The 20,109-nt window shown below is 41.0% G+C and overlaps 1 protein-coding gene and 1 pseudogene across 1 annotated transcript; both read right to left on the reverse strand.

Moving 5' to 3' along the window:
- Nucleotides 1–315: 315 nt before the first annotated feature.
- LOC149434557 (CD276 antigen-like) lies at nucleotides 316–19,534 on the reverse strand. Its single transcript, XM_089663640.1, has 2 exons — nucleotides 19,406–19,534; nucleotides 316–714 (listed from the first exon to the last, which is right to left on the reverse strand). Exons 1-2 carry the CDS (start codon nucleotides 19,458–19,460, stop codon nucleotides 341–343), a joined length of 429 nt encoding a protein of 142 aa, XP_089519766.1. The 5' UTR covers nucleotides 19,461–19,534; the 3' UTR covers nucleotides 316–340.
- On the reverse strand, nucleotides 6,347–9,163 carry LOC149434558 (uncharacterized; annotated as a pseudogene).
- Nucleotides 19,535–20,109: the final 575 nt, after the last annotated feature.

The following is a 20,109-nucleotide window of genomic DNA, read 5'->3' on the forward strand; positions in this document are numbered from 1 at the left end:
CTGAAGGAGTAGAGAGTCTAGGATCCATTTTTGTGCTGTTTGCTGGATTCTTGCCATTTTTCCTTAAGACGTTTGTCATACAAGTTGTTCACTTCCATATACCCCTAGACCCCATCCAAGTTGTTAACCCCTAAAAAAAACCAAGCTCATTGACTGTTTACTGACTGTGGATGAAAGTGTGAACAATGCATATCACCTGGCTGTGCAGAGCTTAGGGGAACCCAAAAACTGAAGAAGGTAGAGCTACAGTATGAAAAGTAAGACATCCTCAGTGTTGTATATTATATACATTTATGGGACGGTGCCTCTGAAAGGACCCAACTTTTCCCAGTCACTCTGATCACTGTGTACCTGATACATGCAGAGTAGATGTAGCACTGCCGGCATCTGGAGTGAAGATAACAAAGCAGCGATAGTTCCCTTCATCTGTGATCTGAATGTTGGGTATGGAAAGACTGGCATTGCCTTGTTGGAGGTCTTTGTCATTCATGTGAGATCCGATCCTCGAAGACTTATGGCGGGAACTATGAAAACCATAAACCTCACGTTCAGTTCCATTTTGTAATCTGAGAGTCCAGACAACTGATAGTTTCTCTAGATTCAGCGGTATTGGGACACCAGACAGCAGACAAGGGATGGTGACATCTTCTCCTCTTAAGGCTTCAGTAGGACCATCTTTCCCAGTAACTGTCAGCCCCCGAACCTGAAAATCCCCTAAAATTAGAACAAAAAAGAGTGATGACAATTGTACAGGATCACTTGTATAAAGACAACAGAAACTAAACTACTAATGCCATCCAGGAAACACTGTGACCACGCTATAATCAGACACTGAGCTCCCGTTTCAACAAAATGGTGGCCGCCTGCACACAGGCACCAACTTCCTATTGCATAAATATGAATGTAATGGAAAAAAGATGGTTTCAGCTCCTGTTCTCCACCTGTAGAGAACTTATCAGACGCGTTTCACCTTTTTTGGGGGGGCTTAATATTCATTATGTATGTTCTCCCAGCAACATTAAAATTGGCCACTAGATGGGGCCTGGAAAAAAATTTCTGTTTTACAGAAATGCAAATTGGAAATGGATGCTCCCAACACAGGGTGGTAACTATGGGGGCAATTAAAAGGTACAAAAGTGCCTCATCCTAATGTAGACTAGCTGAAAATGGAAAAGGAAGTTCACCCCCTGCAGCTCCCTGGGACACTTCACAGGTCTCAGAGGACTGCGGCCCATTCACAAAGCGCAGCTCGCTTCGCCCATGTGCAGTAATAAGCCGGCTGTGAATCCGCAGAGCTTCACTGCCAGTTTCCCTTTGTTAAGATGGCAGCGCCAGCACCCGAAGCTGATTAAAGAATCAGCTCGGGGTAAGGACACCGCTGGATGCCTGGACAGGTAAGTGTCCTAATATTAATAGTCAGCAGCTACAGTATTTGTAGATGCTGACTTTTATCTTTTTTTGGGGGGAGGGGGGGCCAAGGGCTGGAACTCTGCTTTAAGCACTGAAAAGGACAAAATGCATCTGAGGAGTTTCCTATAGGTGGAGAACAGGAGTTGAAGCCATCTTTTCTCCATTTCATTCATGTTTATGCAACAGAGAGTCAGTGTCTGTGTGCAGATGGGCGCCATTTTGTTGAAGCCTATAGGAGCTTGATAAACTGATCCTGTCTGTCTTGCACCAGTCTATTTACGTGCTCATCCAACTGATACGGGTTTGGAGGGGCATTCGGTACTACTTTCATTGTTTTATTCCAATTGGATTATCTTAAATCTAAACTTCAGGATAAGCAAATATTGTCTAATTAATGTTTCCCTCATTTCCTCTTCTGCTGACAACGTTTTACCAGACAGGAAGTGAGGGAAGATTTGCACCAGGGAAAGAGAAATAAGCTGACAGCCTTCTCCCACTTAACATAATAAATTGAATCTATTTCTTTCTGGGTTGTTGCTGGAGGATTTCCATCACTTCTTGTTTGTTGAAAAGGTTGTCACTGGCACAAGAAGAAAGGGGATATCTCTCTAACAGAGCCCCAGACTGCAGGGGTTCTAATCCTTTCCCACTTCATCCAAAACTAGAAAAAGGCTTGAACTATGTATACACTTTAAAGTGAGCCTTTTAGCAAAAATGTAACCTTGCCTCACATACCCTCTCAATTAAATCTTGAAAATTTTAATTTGATCATACAAGAATTTTATTGGAAGTTTTAAGGATAAGTCACACATTTAAGATTATATATAAGGAAAAGCATATACACTATATTGGGCCGCCTGCCTTTCCACACACATGAATTGTAATGGCATCCCAGTCTTAGTCCGTAGGGTTCAATATTGAGTTGGCCCCGCCCTTTGTAGCTATAACAGCTTCAACTCTTCTGGGAAGGCCATCCACAAGGTTTAGGAGGGTGTCTATGGGAAGGTTGGACCATTCTTCCAGAAGCACATTTGTCAGGTCAGGCACTGATGTCGGGGGAGGAGGCCTGGCTCGCAGTCTCCGCTCTAATTCATCCCACAGGTATTCTATCGGGTTGAAGGCAAGTCTCTATGCAGGTCAGTCAAGTTCCTTAACCCCAAACTCGCTCCTCCATGTCTTTATGGACCTTGCTTTGTGCACTGGTACACAGTCTTGTTGGAACAGGAAGGGGCCATCCCCAAACTCTTCCCACAAAGTTCTGAGCATGAAATTTTCCAAAATGTCTTGGTATGCTGATGCATTAAGAAATCCCTTCACTGGAACTAGGGGGCCAAGCCCAACACCTGAGAAACTGCCCCACATCATAATCCCTCCTCCACCAAATGTTACACTTGGCACAATACAGTCAGGCAAGTACCCTTCTCCTGGCCACCGCCAAGCCCAGACAAATCCATCAGATTGCCAGAGAAATGTGGTTCATCACTCCAGAGAACATGTCTACACTGTTCTAGAGTCCAGTGGCAGTGTACTTTGCATTGCACTTGGTGATGTAAGGCTTGGATGCAGCTGCTCAGCCATGGAAACCCATTCCATGAAGCTCTCTACACACTGCTGATGTGCTAATCTGAAGGCCACACCAAGTTTGGAGGTATTTTACCATTGACTCTGCAGACAGTTGGCAACTTCTGCACACTGTGCACTTCAGCATGTGCTAACCCCGCCCTGTCATGTGACGTGGCCTACCACTTGGTGGCTGAGTTGCTGTTGTTCCCAGTTGCTTCCACTTTGTTATAATCCCACTAACAGTTGAGCATGGAATATTTAGTAGCCAGGAAATGTCACGGATGGACTTATTGCCCAGGTGACCACCTATCACGGGACCACGCTTGGAGTCACTGAGCTCCTGAGAGCGACCCATTCTTTCACCAATGTTTGTAGAACTGGTCTACATGTCTAGGGGCTTGATTGTATACACTTGTGGAGGGGAATGGAACACCTGAATCCAATGTATTTGAGGGCATGAGACAAGGGAGGAGTAGAAACAGACTGCTGATGTAGCTGTAGCGGTACCCTCCATAGAGTGATGATGGAATCCCAGTGTCAGAGCCTGGGATCGAACCTGGTCCTTCTGCAGTGAGAGGCAATGTCTCTTCTCACTGAGCTATCTGGAATGCTGGACAGCTCCCTTGACAATTCTTGGATAACCCTGCCTTATGCCTTGATTACTCTTGAACCTTGAACTCCTTGCTCCTTCCATAAACTTCCTTATAAAAGCCATGTCCATGCACTTCCTCCTTGCCAGATTATTGTGCCTTTCCAGCCAATATCCCGCTACTGTTCCTGCTGCTGTCTACACCTCCGCTACTGACCTTTGGCTTGTTCCTGACCACGATTTCGTCTCATCCTAACGTACTACGATTGATCTGCTACCATTTGTGACCAACCCTTGGCTTGTGACTGACTCTGCTTTCGTCTGATCCCTAACCTGTTGATCCGCTATTGGTTCCCAGTCTGCTCATTCCCTGGTGGGGTGATCCTGAGATCTGCGACCTGGTATTAACACGCAGCCCAATCCATCTCCACCATTAGGAGCTCTGGTGAATACCGGTTAATACTTAGACCCCGCACCTCAGGTGAGCCTGCGTCATTCCCAGGGGGATCCGCTGGTGTACCTATACTGCTGGTTTCAGGTAAGCCTTTTACTGCTATAGCAACTGGTCTCTGAACCTGACCTTATATCGTGACACCCAGGTGGAACGAGCGTAGGCCCCAAGATCTCGGCAGCCGGTGGGGCGCGAGGATCTGCGCCAATCAAGCCAGGTGGTCAAGAACAGTGAAGGCCTGCCCGGGGGGGCCACAGAAGCCCCTGATTCACCCTCTATGGAAGGGGGGCTGATGGGAAAAGCCTCCACCCCTATCAAGGGCCACTCAACCACTTCAATGGGCCTCCGAGCCCTATCGGAATCCAGGTAGGCCTGGTGTGACCCCTGGGACTGACACAAAAGCCAGGGGGATCCACACAGACTGTCCCAGCAGCTGGTCCTTTAGCAGGGGGTTGGAGGGCAGAGCGGCAGCGTCCCGACCCGGCCGCAGCAGCGTCCCGTCCGTGTTCCGGCCGCAGGAAAGACCGCGGCTTCACGCTCCGCTGTAGGCCGCAACTCGTCCGGCGTTCCAAATGGCCGGAGGGGGGACAAAAATGTCCGATACCCTCCCTCAGATGTCAGGCAGGGTCCGCAGAGCCTCCAGTGACCGTGCAAGGCCAGCTGTCACCCGGATGGCAGCGGATTCAACTTCAGGGCGCCGGAGCCCAAGAACAGACGTCCGCTCCGGTCGCCATCTTGGACACTCCCCTTTATATTTGATTTTTATATGCTGCACTTGACTGTTCCACTGAAACATTTATTTATTTTCTTTTGCTATATGTCAGACTGACTTTGCACTTTATTTTCACTATAATATCATTCACTTATTTTAGCACTGCACTTTCTATATATTTATCCATAAGGAGTTGTTACCTATACCTCGGTGCTAGCCGCTTTATAGTTCCAGCGCTCGCCTACACTTGATATTCATAAGTACTTTAAAATCGTCACACATTTATTGAAAATTACACTGATGAGTACACTGGCGATACGCGTGGGGAGGAGCCGGATGAGAGAGGACGCTGATTACAATCTGTGAGCCTTGATTTTCCATTTTGTGAATGACTAATTTTATTCATGAGACTTTATTGCTTATATGATTGAAAGAGAACGGGTTTACAATTTGCACAATATTTCTCCATCATTGGGTATATGATATCATTATAGCAGCACAACACTTGTATTTTATTTCATGTTTGGGTAGATGCCAACAATGGCTGGAGATAGAGGTCCACATACTCCACCAACCTCTCCATTATGGAGTTTTTGGTGTTTAATATCAGCCTCCTTGGTGGATGTTCAGTTTTAATGTATTTTTCATGATGTTAAATATCGTGACACTTATATTATTTAAGTGTCTGTCTTTAGGCGTTTGAGGCAAATTGTTCTAGTGCCAGGCTGATTTAAAGCAGTGTGACTTTTATTTAATTCACACTTGGCATCAAAAATGAATACAAAAGATAAAATAAAATACAGAGTAAAATATAACAAAAGTTGTAGATTATGGAAAAAGAAATAAGCTTTGGAGAAATGTCTAATCTCTTGCCTGTTCTATGACAAGTGTTTCAGTCTTGGCAAGGAAGACAACAGGTGTATCAAGGCTTTGCAGGCCTTACCAGGAGACAAATATGTCAGTGCGTGTCAGCTGTATAATGTCTTGATGTATGAGTGTGATTGAGTGTATGTCACTCTCTATCTCTAAGGCACATCTTATATATATTTTACCAGACCAACCCACTAAACAGTTATTTCCTAATTCAGTGTTGGCGAAATAAGTAAAACCCTTATTTGTGCTTCTTCTAAACTTATACTCTTAGTGTCCATATATGTAAACCTTCTAAACTTATACTTAGTATGACGTTATTTGCAAACCTCTTAGACGACAGAAATACATGATACTGTAATATAATATACACAATGGCTTCACATATCTTTAGCAAGGGACAATGTTCACATAAATGCATATAACCAACAATAATTGATACTAAATTTATCACACACTATTCCTAACTAATAAATTGATTATAAATAATTATCCAACTAACTATATTATAGATTAGACATGATTTTCTTTATAAAAGACATATCCTTTCTTTGTTCTACTACATATCAATATCTTTTTACATTCCAGTTTCTATTCTTAAGACTAAGCTTATGACCTGCTGACCTCTTAGACATGAATATACCATGGTTCATCTTTAACACCTGTTTTCAAAGCCATCATACACACGCTAAAGTTAAAAATGTACTAGCTCAATGACTAGCTGTCATTTTAGAGGACACACTGATATGAAAAGATACAGACGTCTGTTTTATGCTAAATTAATTTCTACAATATTCCCCCTAAATATAATTTATCATATAATATTATATATACATTCATACTTCATTCATGGCCCAACTATACACGCTCTGAATCAGTTGTTCCAGATGCACCATTTTCTATAACCAGGTCAGTTAGGTCAGAGGTAACCTTCCTTCTAATAATACCTGACAGGATTTTTTCACCTTCTTTCATTTGTTTCTTAATCAATTTGTAAAATTGTTTCATTCTAATCATAATACAGATTTGAAATAAAATACATAAAATCATAATAATAAATATAATAATTAATGGGTGTAATAATATATTTCCAACAGCTGCTGTTACTGAAGTTTTTCCCCACATTGATACAGTATTTTTAAATTTTGACCACCATGAACGACCTGAAAATTCAGACCAATCATGTTCTATCTCTAGTAGATTTCCTTGTTCATGCTTAATTATTATTTCTGCTTTCTGAAGTTCTTCAGACAAAGCAATTAATAATCCCTTATCCTTTTGTATGATCTCTGCCCATTCCTTCCATGGAAACTCATCTACTTGAGATATATTATATTGTATAGGTAGAACACTCACATTTTTCGTAAGTATATTAGTTAAATTTACTCTAATTTCATTTAAACTAATTCCTGTAAGATCTCCTTCTATACAATACAAGCCTCAACTCAGGATATCTGTATGTGTGCAGGATAGGAAGAAAGCTTTCACTGTTTCAGTGTCTGTCATGACTTGAAAACAGACTTTCCTTTTTCCTACAACAGTGACTAGGTCAAGTGAAGTTTTTACTTTTTCTATTCTTGCTGTACATAATGAATGATTATGAAAACAAGAGTGAAAAATACTTTTGTCCTGATTAGGCAAACATATTACTTTTGATTGAAAATGTAAACAAGAAGATAAATCTAGTTGTTCTGGTTCAGATGTATTAGTATCCAAAGCAAAATCTACAAACTGTAATTGATAATATAACAACTGAGTATTACTAACTGGCAATCCTAAGACTGTAACTGGAACTAACATTTGTTCTTTCCCAGCAATGGGAATCATTGAGGTACCAAAGCATTCATGTTGATTACATCCTACCCATTTATTTACCCATAAATCTGTATGATTTTTTGCAAATACATATTCATTAGGTAAACTTTGCAAAAGACTTAGAGGAGTTATTCCACTTTGGAATGCTTGTGCAATTATTTTAAAATTGGTAGAATACTCTGTCTGTATTTCTAGACATGTTCTGGCTATGTGGGAATGTTGTTCTCTGTCCATTAAATTCAAAGTAACATCTTGTAAGTGGACTACAGCTGGGCCTATAACCGTAGCTGTCTTCATTAACATATTTTCTAATATTTGATTTACATTTCTTTGAACTTTAATACTTTTACTACCCACTAAGCCCGCTGTTTCCAGATCAGACTGTAATGTATTAATATCCATACTATTGGTAATACTTCCAATAGTACCAACTCCACCTAAAATTCCTTCTATGATACCTCGTTTATTCCTGTTGTTATTTTTATTATTAGCTCCAAACCATTTATCCATACCCAATTCCATATTAATTAAGTATTCTTGACATTGAGGATACTTTGATGAAATTTTCCATTCAGAAACATTAAATTTCCAAAGTATAATCACAAAATGTCCTTCTCTTAAGAGATGTCTGGGTTGGAAATGATTAATTTGAAATGGACTAGAAGGAATAAATTTTTCATCAGTACACTTAATGTTCTTAGGAGATGAAATTATAACATTTGCAGTATCACATTTCATTGGATTATTTTCTAATGATATGCAACATTCATATATGCCTCTGTCATTAAGATTTGGACTATTGTGTTGATAAATAAAGTTATTGTTAGTCCAATCTACATTTCCAAGATTACTCTTACGAATTATATTAGTAGGCGCTATGGAAAAGACTGCCCAAAAATTCACCATTTCTTTTCCAAGTTAATAGGGAATTTTGAGGTAAATATATTTGTGTAGTACATATCAAATTTAAATCATCCTTTCCTTCAATAATTTTAAGAGCTTGAGGAGATACTTTTATATCTGGAATAATCAAGTCTACAATTGAAATAGTCACTCTCACTTTAACGTGAGCTGAACCTCTTGTTATTTGAAAATCCCATACTCTAATTACATCTCCTTCTTCATCTCCTGTAATCTTTAAGTGTTCAGGATCCATAAACTGTAAATAATATTGGGTCAAAAAACAAATATCTGTTTTGGATCCTCCTACAGAAGAAGAACCTACTCTATCTCCAGTTACATCGCCAGTCCAAATTGTAGACTCATTTCCTTTTAAAACTATGGACCAGAATCCCATCTCAGTTAAATTACATTCATATGTACCAGTTTTATTATTATGTACATATGATCCTTGCATTTTTGTAAACTTTGTTTTAGATTCTATTCTAGCTTGTATTTCAATAGAGTTACTATGAAGAAAATAAAACTGCATACAACAAGTAGCTCTACAACCTATACAAGCAAGTCCATACAAGTCTACGGCTGTGTCAATGTCACTGTATCTTGGAAAATGTCTCTTGTTTCTGGATAAAGGCAATTCTCTTTTATGCAGGGTCTCAGACTTGTTCTTCTCTGCTGGGCTGGAAAAAGTCATATAAGTTTTTAGGAATAAAAATGTCATTAATGAGAAAAGGAGTCCTGTGATGACGAATTTTCTCCTTTTAATGTTCTTTCTTTCTTTCCACTTTTCTGATGTTGTCAGTATTTCTTTTTGGAGTTTGATGTTCCTCCATATTTGATTATCAGATGTCATTTCTGCAAAAGAAATGCAGTATCATTATCTTGGCATAAACAGCTTGCATTGATCAGTGTGAACCCATATTTTTTGTTGTCTCCGTGCATTTTTAACAGAATTGAGAGGTCTTTGGACTTGTATCATTACACCACGTGTGTCCAAAATTTCAAAAGGACCTTCCCAATTACTTTGCCACGGCCCACTTTTTCTAAATGTTTTAATCATGACTTGTCCACCTTTCTCAAATTTTGAGGAGTGTGGAGGGATCATTTTCTGCATGTGAGTAGCTGCATGTGGCAAAATGGCATTTAGATTGTCTTGCAACATCTGTAACCATTTGGTTTTCTCAATTGCTTCTTTCTGCGGAGTTGACAAAAAACACGGTTCATGTGGAAAAACAAGCGGCATTTTTCTACCTGTCATCAGTTCAAATGGACTGTATTGTGTAGATGAAGATGTTGTACTTCTGATACTCATCAGAACAAAAGGCACGGCATCTACCCATGTATGTCCTTTGTCTAACAACATTTTAGCAATTCTGGATTTGATAGTCCTGTTCATTCTTTCCACAATACCTGCAGATTGCGGATGGTATGGAACATGAAATCTTTGCTGGATTCCCAAAATTTTACACATTGCCTGCATTACTTTACCTGTGAAATGAGTTCCACGATCTGAACTGATATCAATTGGGATCCCCCAAGTAGGAAAAACATGATTAATTAACATTCTTGCAGTTGTTAGTGCATCGTCTGTGCGTACAGGTAAAATCTCAACCCATTTTGAGAAAACATCAACAATTATGAGAGCATATTTGAAACCATTTTTTCCTGTTGGTAATGGTCCTATATAGTCAAGTTGTAATGTGGACCATGGACCATTAGCTGGAGGAGTTCTTTGTAAAGGAGGTTTCTGTCCTTTTGGCCTGGGGTTCACTTGAGCACAAATAAGACAAGATTGAATTACATTGTCTGCAGTCTCATCCATTTTTTCCCAGAAAAATTTCTCTTTGAGAATCTCTAACAATCTCTGTTTACCTACATGGCCTAAACTTTCATGATTGTATTTTGTGAACTCCACTTGTAAATGTTTTGGTATGACAGGACGCAGAACCCCGTTACAGTCATGAAACAAAATCTTGTTTTCAAAAACAAAGGAAGATTCTGTATCAACCTGAGAAGCAGAAAGGGACGGGTCCTTTTTCTGTTCTTCTGCAAATGAGGGGATCTGTGTATCTGTTTTTCTGACTGTGTTTACTGAAACTACTTCAGATGGAGTCTCTGACTGTTCATTAACAGCTGCTTCTTTTGCTAATGTGTCAGCTATCATATTTCCTATGCTTAGTTCATCATTGTCTTTCCTATGTGCTGGTACTTTAACAATTGCATAGGCACAAGGGTTTATCCCTGCTAGTGCAAAAATTGACTCTAGTATTTCTCTGTGTGCTAAAGCTTTGTTTGAAGCATCTACAAAACCTCGTCTTTTCCAAATTGGAAGATAATCCGTAAGAGAACGCACAACATATGAACTGTCACTATAAATCACTAGTGGGCCTTGATTGTCTTCTTTGTCTACAGTTAACACTGTCTCAATGGCTATCAGTTCTGCTTTTTGTGCTGAGAAGTGTCCTGGAAGTCTGTGTTGTATGGCATATCCTCTCTTTGGAAACCAGATTGCATAACCTGAAAAATACTCCCCTGAGACACAATAACGTGAACCATCCACAAACACAGGTTCATCAGTCTTCTCTGCTTCTCTGCGAAACAGAGGAGAGTGAGTGTCTTGGACTTCACATGAACACTCATGTTCTGATCCATTATATTCCATCAATTGAGGGAGTACATATTTAGCATTATGTTCAACCTGGATCTGTTTGGGTGATAAAGCCAACAACCATTGTGAAAATCTTTGATTGGAAACACCTGGGATGTTTTTTTCAAGGAGAAATTTCAGGGTGGAATGGGGTGTTTGTAAGATAATTTTGTTGAATCCTACAATGTGCTCTGTTGCTTTTACTGCATAGTGAACTCCTACCAATTGTTTAACACATGTGTCAAAACCTTTCTCAACAGGTGTTAAAAGCCTAGAGAAATATGCTAGGATCCTCCAATTTCCTCCTTGTAGCTGAAGCAACACCGAAGAAATAGCAGTTTCAGATGTATGCACCTGCAAAGCAAACGGTGCTTGCTTTTCTACTGTAGTTAGGGCTGGTGCTGTCTGCAAATCTTTTTTCAAAGATTCAAAGGCCTTTTGCTGAACTTCTGTCCAAGGACCAAAACCATTTTCCTCATTATTCTTTAGAAGTTCATACAGAGGTTTTGCTTTATCAGCAAATGACTCAATGAACTCTCTAGAAAAATTCACTAATCCTAGGAATTGTCTTAGTGCTTTGAATGTTGTTGGTACAGGAAGTGCAGCAATAGCATTAACCCTTTCTTGCAAAGGTTGGCGTTTACCCGGACTGATCTGAATGCCGAGAAACTTGACCTCGCTTTTCATGAGCTGAACCTTACGAGTATTCAGCTTGAGACCTGCATCTTGCAGCAGATCAAACAATTCTGCCAAAAGGGTTAAATGTTCTTGCTTATTTTCTGTTGATAACAAGATATCGTCCACATATTGTAGGATACAATCTGGCCTAGAAAATTTGGATAGGACTTCCGCTAAAGCTTGATGAAATACGCTAGGACTCAAATGGAGGCCTTGCGGAAGACGATTAAAGGTATACTGAGAATTTGCGAAGGAGAAGGCAAATTTATATTGACAGCTTTTAGATAAAGAGATTGAGAAAAATCCATTTGCAATGTCAATCACAGAGAACACTTTTGCTTTTGCATCAATTTGGGACATTATATCTGGTGTATCTGCCACTATTGGAGCGCAGCTTGGGGTATATTTATTCAGCATTCTGAAATCTACCAGAAGCCTGAATGATTTGGGGTCATCACGTTTAGGTACTACCCATAATGGATTGTTTGTTACAGAATTTGTTTTTCTGATAATACCTTGTTGCAGAAGCTCCTGTATGACTATTGATACTGGTTCAATAGATTCTGGTGGCAATTTATATTGCTTCTGTGGGGGCGGATCCTTGCCTTGCACGTCTACTTCTATGTCTTTAAATAGACTGGCCTCATTTTTGCCTTGGCTCCAAAGATTTTTGTATGATTTGACCAATTGTTCTAATTGTTGATTGTCACCACTATCTGGCCATTTATGGTCTGCAGCAAGCACTTCTGTTAAACAGATGCTGCCGACCTCACAGTAATCTGCTGGGTCAATTACCACAGGCTTACGATTAATGGAACCTTTCCATACAATGCCATTACCAAGGTCAATTATCCAACCTCTTCGTTGAAGGATATCTGTCCCAATGATATTCTCTGCACCTTGACAATACCAAATATCAATCTCAGTATCCAAATAATCAGGGATTTCAAATGAAACATTTTTACACATTGAAGCTTTCGAGTTACCTGATCCGTTAAATCCAACAACTGTACATACTGTTGCATCTGTCAAAAGAGGTAATCTTACACCAGTAATAGAAATTTCAGCACCTGTATCGATTAGAAACTTGAGCTTTTGTCCATTCAATTTTGCTTTAATGTAAGGGCGTCCACATTTATCTAGACATATTGGTGTTACATATTCTAGATGATGAGATTTTATTTCCTTTTTATTGTCTAGTCATGGAGTAGGCAATAATGGAGCTGAATTAACAGTGGTTGACTGCAAGTTCTTTTCAGTCAAACCGCTGCTGACCGATAACTCTCTGATTTGTTTTATCAGAGGAGCATAGGGAGAAGAAGATTGAGTTTCCTTCTGACTAGGAGGAGCAGATGGTTCAAGAGAAATAAGTCCATTTTCTTTACCTAAGTTTCTTGAATCCTTTATCTGCATATCCTTTAAGAATTTTTTACATTTCCATTTTAAATGTCCAGGCTTTTGACAGTAGTAACAAGTTATTGGCTCTCTCTGTGTCACCTGCTTGTATCTGTCACTTTTACTAAGAGCAGTCATTCCTGTCTTAGCTGTAGTTTGACCGTTCCTATTTAAAGTGTCATTTTGAACTAGAGCTATCTTAGACTTGAGATAGTTCTGTTTCATTTGTCTTCTGATTTTATCAATGAATGAACAAGCATCTGTAATCGAATTTTTATCTTGCACAATGGCCAAAGAAGTTGGATCAAGATATTTAAATTTTTTTACAAATGCTTTTATCATACCTGTATCGTTTTCATCATCTACACCCAAGACCATTTTGTATGCCTTTGTGAATTTAATTTTAAATTCATAAGGGTCCTCTCTAACTGACGTCTGTAATGAGTCTAGTACTTCTAAAGAAGGTACTTCCTCACCTGTGGTACATAACAACAATTGTCGTAATCTGTCTGATGCGTCACTATGTATCTCCTGTCCGTCATCGTCAATAACAGGTGATTGCACAAGTCGTCTAGCAAAATGTGCAGGTATCCAAAGATAATAGATACGGTTACGCTGTTCGTCAGTCAAGTGATAACGATCTGTATAAGACTCGAAGATGTCTGCATTATAAAAGGCATCGACCTTTGAGTCATACGCTGGAATATCTTTTAAAATTTTAATTAATTGATCATGAATTTGTAACTTTAATTTAGCTGCACGGTCTAGTAGTTTTTTCTTTCTAACTTCGGCTTCGTCATTTGCGTCATCTTCCCCCATTTCAGGAATGCAGGAAGCTTGAGGCTTTGACTGTTTAGAATCAGTCTTTTTACCACCTTTTGTTAATACAGCAACCTCTTTTCTGTCATTCTGCAGTCTTAACAAAAGATTTGTTTTAGAATCAATTTGCTCCTCAAGATTTTCTATGTAGTTACAAAGTATGTCACAATTTGGACAATTAAGAGGATCTTGAGACAAATTTTCATGCATTTCTGTGTTCTGTACAGTGCTACATTCTGTCTGCTTCAGTGTAGAAACACTTTTAGCAGGTAAGTCAATATTCAAAATCATTTTGTTGAATATTCTTACCAACTTTAAGATATTAGATATCTTCTTATGCTGTTTGTTTACAGTAAATCTAGATTTATCTATCTGAACATTGGCCTGTAAACATTCCTTGTACATGTACTGCCATAATTTACCATCATCAGGATATAAAGAAACATCCTTAAACTCTAACTTGCTTTCTATAGCTAGTTTATCAATAAATTCCATAACTTTTACTCACCGTAATCAGATGATTTTCTTTTTTGCAGTCGGTGGCTCCGTCACTGGACCTCTCGTGAACGTCTGACGAAACACAAACGCCTTCACTTCTAGGTTCTTTGCACCGTGTTTTTCCCAAAACTTGATCAGTCTGTGCTCTCTCCCCCTTTATCAAGGAATGAAAAACCGGAAAAACGGTGGCGGAGGCTGGCTTAGCCAAATGTTAAATATCGTGACACTTATATTATTTAAGTGTCTGTCTTTAGGCGTTTGAGGCAAATTGTTCTAGTGCCAGGCTGATTTAAAGCAGTGTGACTTTTATTTAATTCACACTTGGCATCAAAAATGAATACAAAAGATAAAATAAAATACAGAGTAAAATATAACAAAAGTTGTAGATTATGGAAAAAGAAATAAGCTTTGGAGAAATGTCTAATCTCTTGCCTGTTCTATGACAAGTGTTTCAGTCTCGGCAAGGAAGACAACAGGTGTATCAAGGCTTTGCAGGCCTTACCAGGAGACAAATATGTCAGTGCGTGTCAGCTGTATAATGTCTTGATGTATGAGTGTGAGTGAGTGTATGTCACTCTCTATCTCTAAGGCACATCTTATATATATTTTACCAGACCAACCCACTAAACAGTTATTTCCTAATTCAGTGTTAGCTAAATAAGTAAAACCCTTATTTGTGCTTCTTCTAAACTTATACTCTTAGTGTCCATATATGTAAACCTTCTAAACTTATACTTAGTATGACGTTATTTGCAAACCTCTTAGACGACAGAAATACAGTTGCAAGAAAAAGTATGTGAACCCCTTGGGATTATGTGGAGTTTTGCATGAATTGGGCATAAAATGTGCTCTGAACGTCATCTAAGTCACAACAATAGAAGAACACAGTCTGCTGAACATAATACTACACAAACATTAGATGTTGCCATGGTTTAATTGCACATAACATGTAAACATTCACAGTGCAGGGAGGAAAAAGTATGTGAACCTTTGGACTTAATAACTGGTTGGCCCTCCTTTGGCAGCAATAACCTCAACCAAACGTTTCCTGTAGTTGCAGATCAGACCTGCACAACGATCTGGAGTCATTTTGGACCACTCCTCTTCACAAAACTGTTTCAGTGTAGCAATATTCTTGGGATGTCTGGTGTGAATCGCTCTCTTAAGGTCATGCCACAGCATTTCAATCGGGTTGAGGTCAGGACTCTGACTGGGCCACTCCAGAAGGCGTATTCTGTGCTGTTGCAGCCATTGTTTTGTTGAATTACTTGTATGCTTTGGGTCATTGTCCTGTTGCATCACCCATCCTCTGCGGAGCTTCAGTTGGTGGACAGATGGTCGTACGTTTTCCTGCAAAATGTCTTGATAAACTCTGGAATTCATTTTCCCATCAATGACAACAATCTGTCCAGGCCCTGAGGCAGCAAAGCAGCCCCAAACCATGATGCTCCCTCCGCCATGTTTCACAGTGGGGATGAGGTTTTGATGTTGGTGTGCTGGGCCTTTTTTTCTCCACACATAGTGTTGTGTGTTCTTCCCAAACAACTCAATCTTGGTTTCATCTGTCCACAGTATATTTTGCCAGTAGTGCTGTGGAACATCCAGGTGCTCTTTTGCAAACTTCAAACGTGCTGCAATATTCTTTTTGGACAGCAATGGCTTCCTCCGTGGTGTCCTCCCATGTACTCCATTCTTGTTTAATGTTTTCCTTATTGTAGATGTGTCAACAAAAATGTTAGCATGTGCCAGAGATTTCTGTAGGTCTTTAGCTGACACTCTGGGATTCTTCTTTACCTCATGCAGCATTCTGCGCTGTGCTCTTGCAGTCATTTTTACAGGACGACTACACCTAGGGAGAGTAGCAACAGTGCTAAACTTTCTCCATTTGTAGACAGTCTGCCTTACCGTGGACACATGAACATCAAGGCTCAAGGAGATACTTTTGTAACCCTTTCTAGCTTCATGCAAGTCAACAATTCTTTTTCGTAGGTCTTCTGAGAGCTCTTTCTGCGAGGCATGGTTCACATCAGACAGTGCTTCTTGAAACCAGTAAACCCAAAACAGGTGTGTGTTTTTTAAGGGCAGGACAGCTGTCAGCAACACATCCAATATAATCACACTGATTGGAGTCAAGGTTGGCTCACTCCTGGCTCCAATTAGCTCTGGGGGAAGTCATTAAGCTAGGGACTCACATACTTTTTCCTCCCTGCACTGTGAATGTTTACATGTTATGTGCAATTAAACCATGGCAACATCTAATGTTTGTGTAGTATTATGTTCAGCAGACTGTGTTCTTCTATTGTTGTGACTTAGATGACGTTCAGAGCACATTTTATGCCCAATTCATGCAAAACTCCACGTAATCCCAAGGGGTTCACATACTTTTTCTTGCAACTGTACATCTATAAACACATATATATACATATACACACACTTATACATATATACTGTGTGTGTGTGTATATATATATATATATATATATATATATATATATATATATATATAACTATATATCAGTACTTTGCCCAATACTTCACCCCCTCCGTCAAAGCAACTTGTCCCCGCATCTAAATTTGTCCCACCCTTTCATCTGCAAACTCCACCCCTTCCTATTTAGGCTCCACCTCTTCCCATTAGAGCTCCACCCACTGACAATGATGGGGCGGTATTCCTCCCACTGTCACCAATGATGGGGCGGTATTCCTCCCACTGTCACCAATGATGGGGCGGTATTCCTCCCACTGACACCAATGATGGGGCACTATTCCTCCCACTGACACCAAAGATGGGGCACTATTCCTCCCACTGACACCAATGATGGGGCACTATTCCTCCCACTGACACCAATGATGGGGCACTATTCCTCCCACTGACACCAATGATTGGGCACTATTCCTCCCACTGACACCAATGATGGGGCACTATTCCTCCCACTGACACCAATGATGGGGCACTATTCCTCCCACTGACACCAATGATGGGGCACTATTCCTCCCACTGACACCAATGATGGGGCACTATTCCTCCCACTGACACCAATGGTGGGGCACTATTCCATCTACTGACACCAATGATGGGGCACTATTCCTCCCACTGACACCAATGATGGGGCACTATTCCTCCCACTGACACCAATGATGGGGCACTATTCCTCCCACTGACACCAATGATGGGGCAATATTCCTCCCACTGACACCAATGATGGGGCACTATTCCTCCCACTGACACGAATTATTGGGCACTATTCCTCCCACTGACACCAATGATGGGGCACTATTCCTTCCACTGACACCAATGATGGGGCACTATTCCTCCCACTGACACCAATGATGGGGCACTATTCCTCCCACTGACACCAATGATGGGGCACTATTCCTCCCACTGACACCAATGATGGGGCACTATTCCTCCCACTGACACCAATGATGGGGCACTATTCCTCCCACTGGCACCAATGATGGGGCACTATTCCTCCCACTGACACCAATGATGGGGCACTATTCCTCCCACTGACAACAATGATGGGGCACTATTCCTCCCACTGACACCCAATGATGGGGCACTATTCCTCCCACTGACACCCAATGATGGGGCACTATTCCTCCCACTGACACCAATGATGGGGCACTATTCCTCCCACTGACACCAATGATGGGGCACTATTCCTCCCACTGACACCAATGATGGGGCACTATTCCTCCCACTGACACCAATGATGGGACACTATTCCTCCCACTGACACCAATGATGGGGCACTATTCCTCCCACTGACACCAATGATGGGGCACTATTCCTCCCACTGACACCAATGATGGGGCACTATTCCTCTCACTGACACCAATGATGGGGCACTATTCCTCCCACTGACACCAATGATGGGGCACTATTCCTCCCACTGACACCAATGATGGGGCACTATTCCTCCCACTGATACCGATGATGGGGCACTATTCCTCCCACTGACACCGATGATGGGGCACTATTCCTCCCACTGACACCGATGATGGGGCACTTTTCCTCCCACTGACACCGATGATGGAGCACTATTCCTCCCACTGACACCGATGATGGGGCACTATTCCTCCCACTGACACCGATGATGGGGCACTATTCCTCCCACTGACACCAATGACGGGGCACTATTCCTCCCACTGACACCAATGACGGGGCACGATTCCTCCCACTGACACCAATGAAGGGGGCACTATTCCTCCCACTGACACTAATGACGGGGCACTATTCCTCCCACTGATACCAATGACGGGGCACTATTCCTCCCACTGACACCAATGACGGGGCACTATTCCTCCCAATGACACCAATGACGTGGCACTATTCCTCCTACTGCAAAATTACAGTTATGAAGTAGCAACGAAAATAATTTTATGGTTGGGGGTCACCACAACATGAGGAACTGTATTAAGGGGTCGCGGCGCTAGAAAGGTTGAGAACCGCTGCTATAAGGGAACACAGTCTCCCCCCCACCTCCTGCCCACCATCAACAAGACTACACTTTGCTCAGATCTGCTAGCAGTCTGACGTTTGTCCCCCCCCCCCCCGTAGATTGTTTGCTTCCGCCTTTCTCGCCCCTACACCTCCTGCGATAAAGTTACGGTAAGGCGCGCTGGGGAAATCAGACTCCAAAATCAGACTCCCTTCTGCATGGAAACCAATCAGCTTCCAGGTTTCATTGCCAAAGCTTCATTGAACAGGCTGAGGTTAGAAGCTGATTGGTTTCTATGCAGAAGGGAGTCTGATTTTGGACTCTCCAGCTTTAGTAAATAAACCCCTTAATGTCCGTAGAACATTCAGGGACAGATGTAAAAATCACAAATTTCACAGAAATCAAATTTTTTACAATCTGTCCCTGACCTTACTGAAGTTCCCGAATGGTCAGTCTGCCCCTGCTTCCGTGGGAAAGGAGGTTTCTCTCCCCCCTGAAAAGTGCCTCCCTAGGCAAATAAGCCCCTGATTGCATTGCCTGAGAACCTCCATTGTCCGGCTCTGTAATGTATCCTCAGGTGCAATGACATTATACACAGAAGAGTGACACTGACCTGATCCCAGGAGAAGAAGAAAGATCACATGTGCAATTTCCAGCCCGCTCCCCATTGTTCCATCCGTGCCGGATCCAGTCCAAGAGAACTGTGATGTCTGAGCTGTACAAAGTAACGAGAGTTGTCTGAACTTTGTTTCACTTTCACGTTTTTACCTTTTAGACAAGTCAGACTCTGATCACATGATGCTCGCATAACCTCTTACACTGTAAATGTACCAAATAGAAGAGCACAGAGACAAAAAGGTAAAAAGGTATAGAAGAGAACATACCAATTGTACAAAAAAGAACAAAAACAAAAAAAACAAACTATAACAATTTGCTACATACTTGTAACAGGGTCATTGTTTTACTGCTTTAGCTGCAGCTTTAAGATGTTGCCTCTCCTTCTGTTTCTCAGTGAAATCTCTTTAAATTGACATTAAACCCAAAATCAAACATGTATTACGTTGTAGCTTACCAGCGCATTAGTTTTCTTCTTTAGTCTCTCTTTCTTCTATTTTCATCTGGTAAACCAGTCTGTTGTTTTTCAAAGCACGAGCCCTCCAGCAGAATGGATCAGTTTACAGGAATTAGGCAAACCATTTACCACTGGCAGGGGCTATTAAAGTGATTATCAAGGCTTACATTTTTTCTTTTTTAAAATAACAACCATGTCTACACTTACCTGCTCTGTGTAGTGGTTTTACACAGAGCAGCCCAGAT

Source organism: Staurois parvus, unplaced genomic scaffold (genome assembly GCF_062004578.1).
Source record: "Staurois parvus isolate SC_StPar_1 unplaced genomic scaffold, SC_StPar_1.0 ptg001735l, whole genome shotgun sequence".
NCBI classification, from domain to species: domain Eukaryota; kingdom Metazoa; phylum Chordata; class Amphibia; order Anura; family Ranidae; genus Staurois; species Staurois parvus.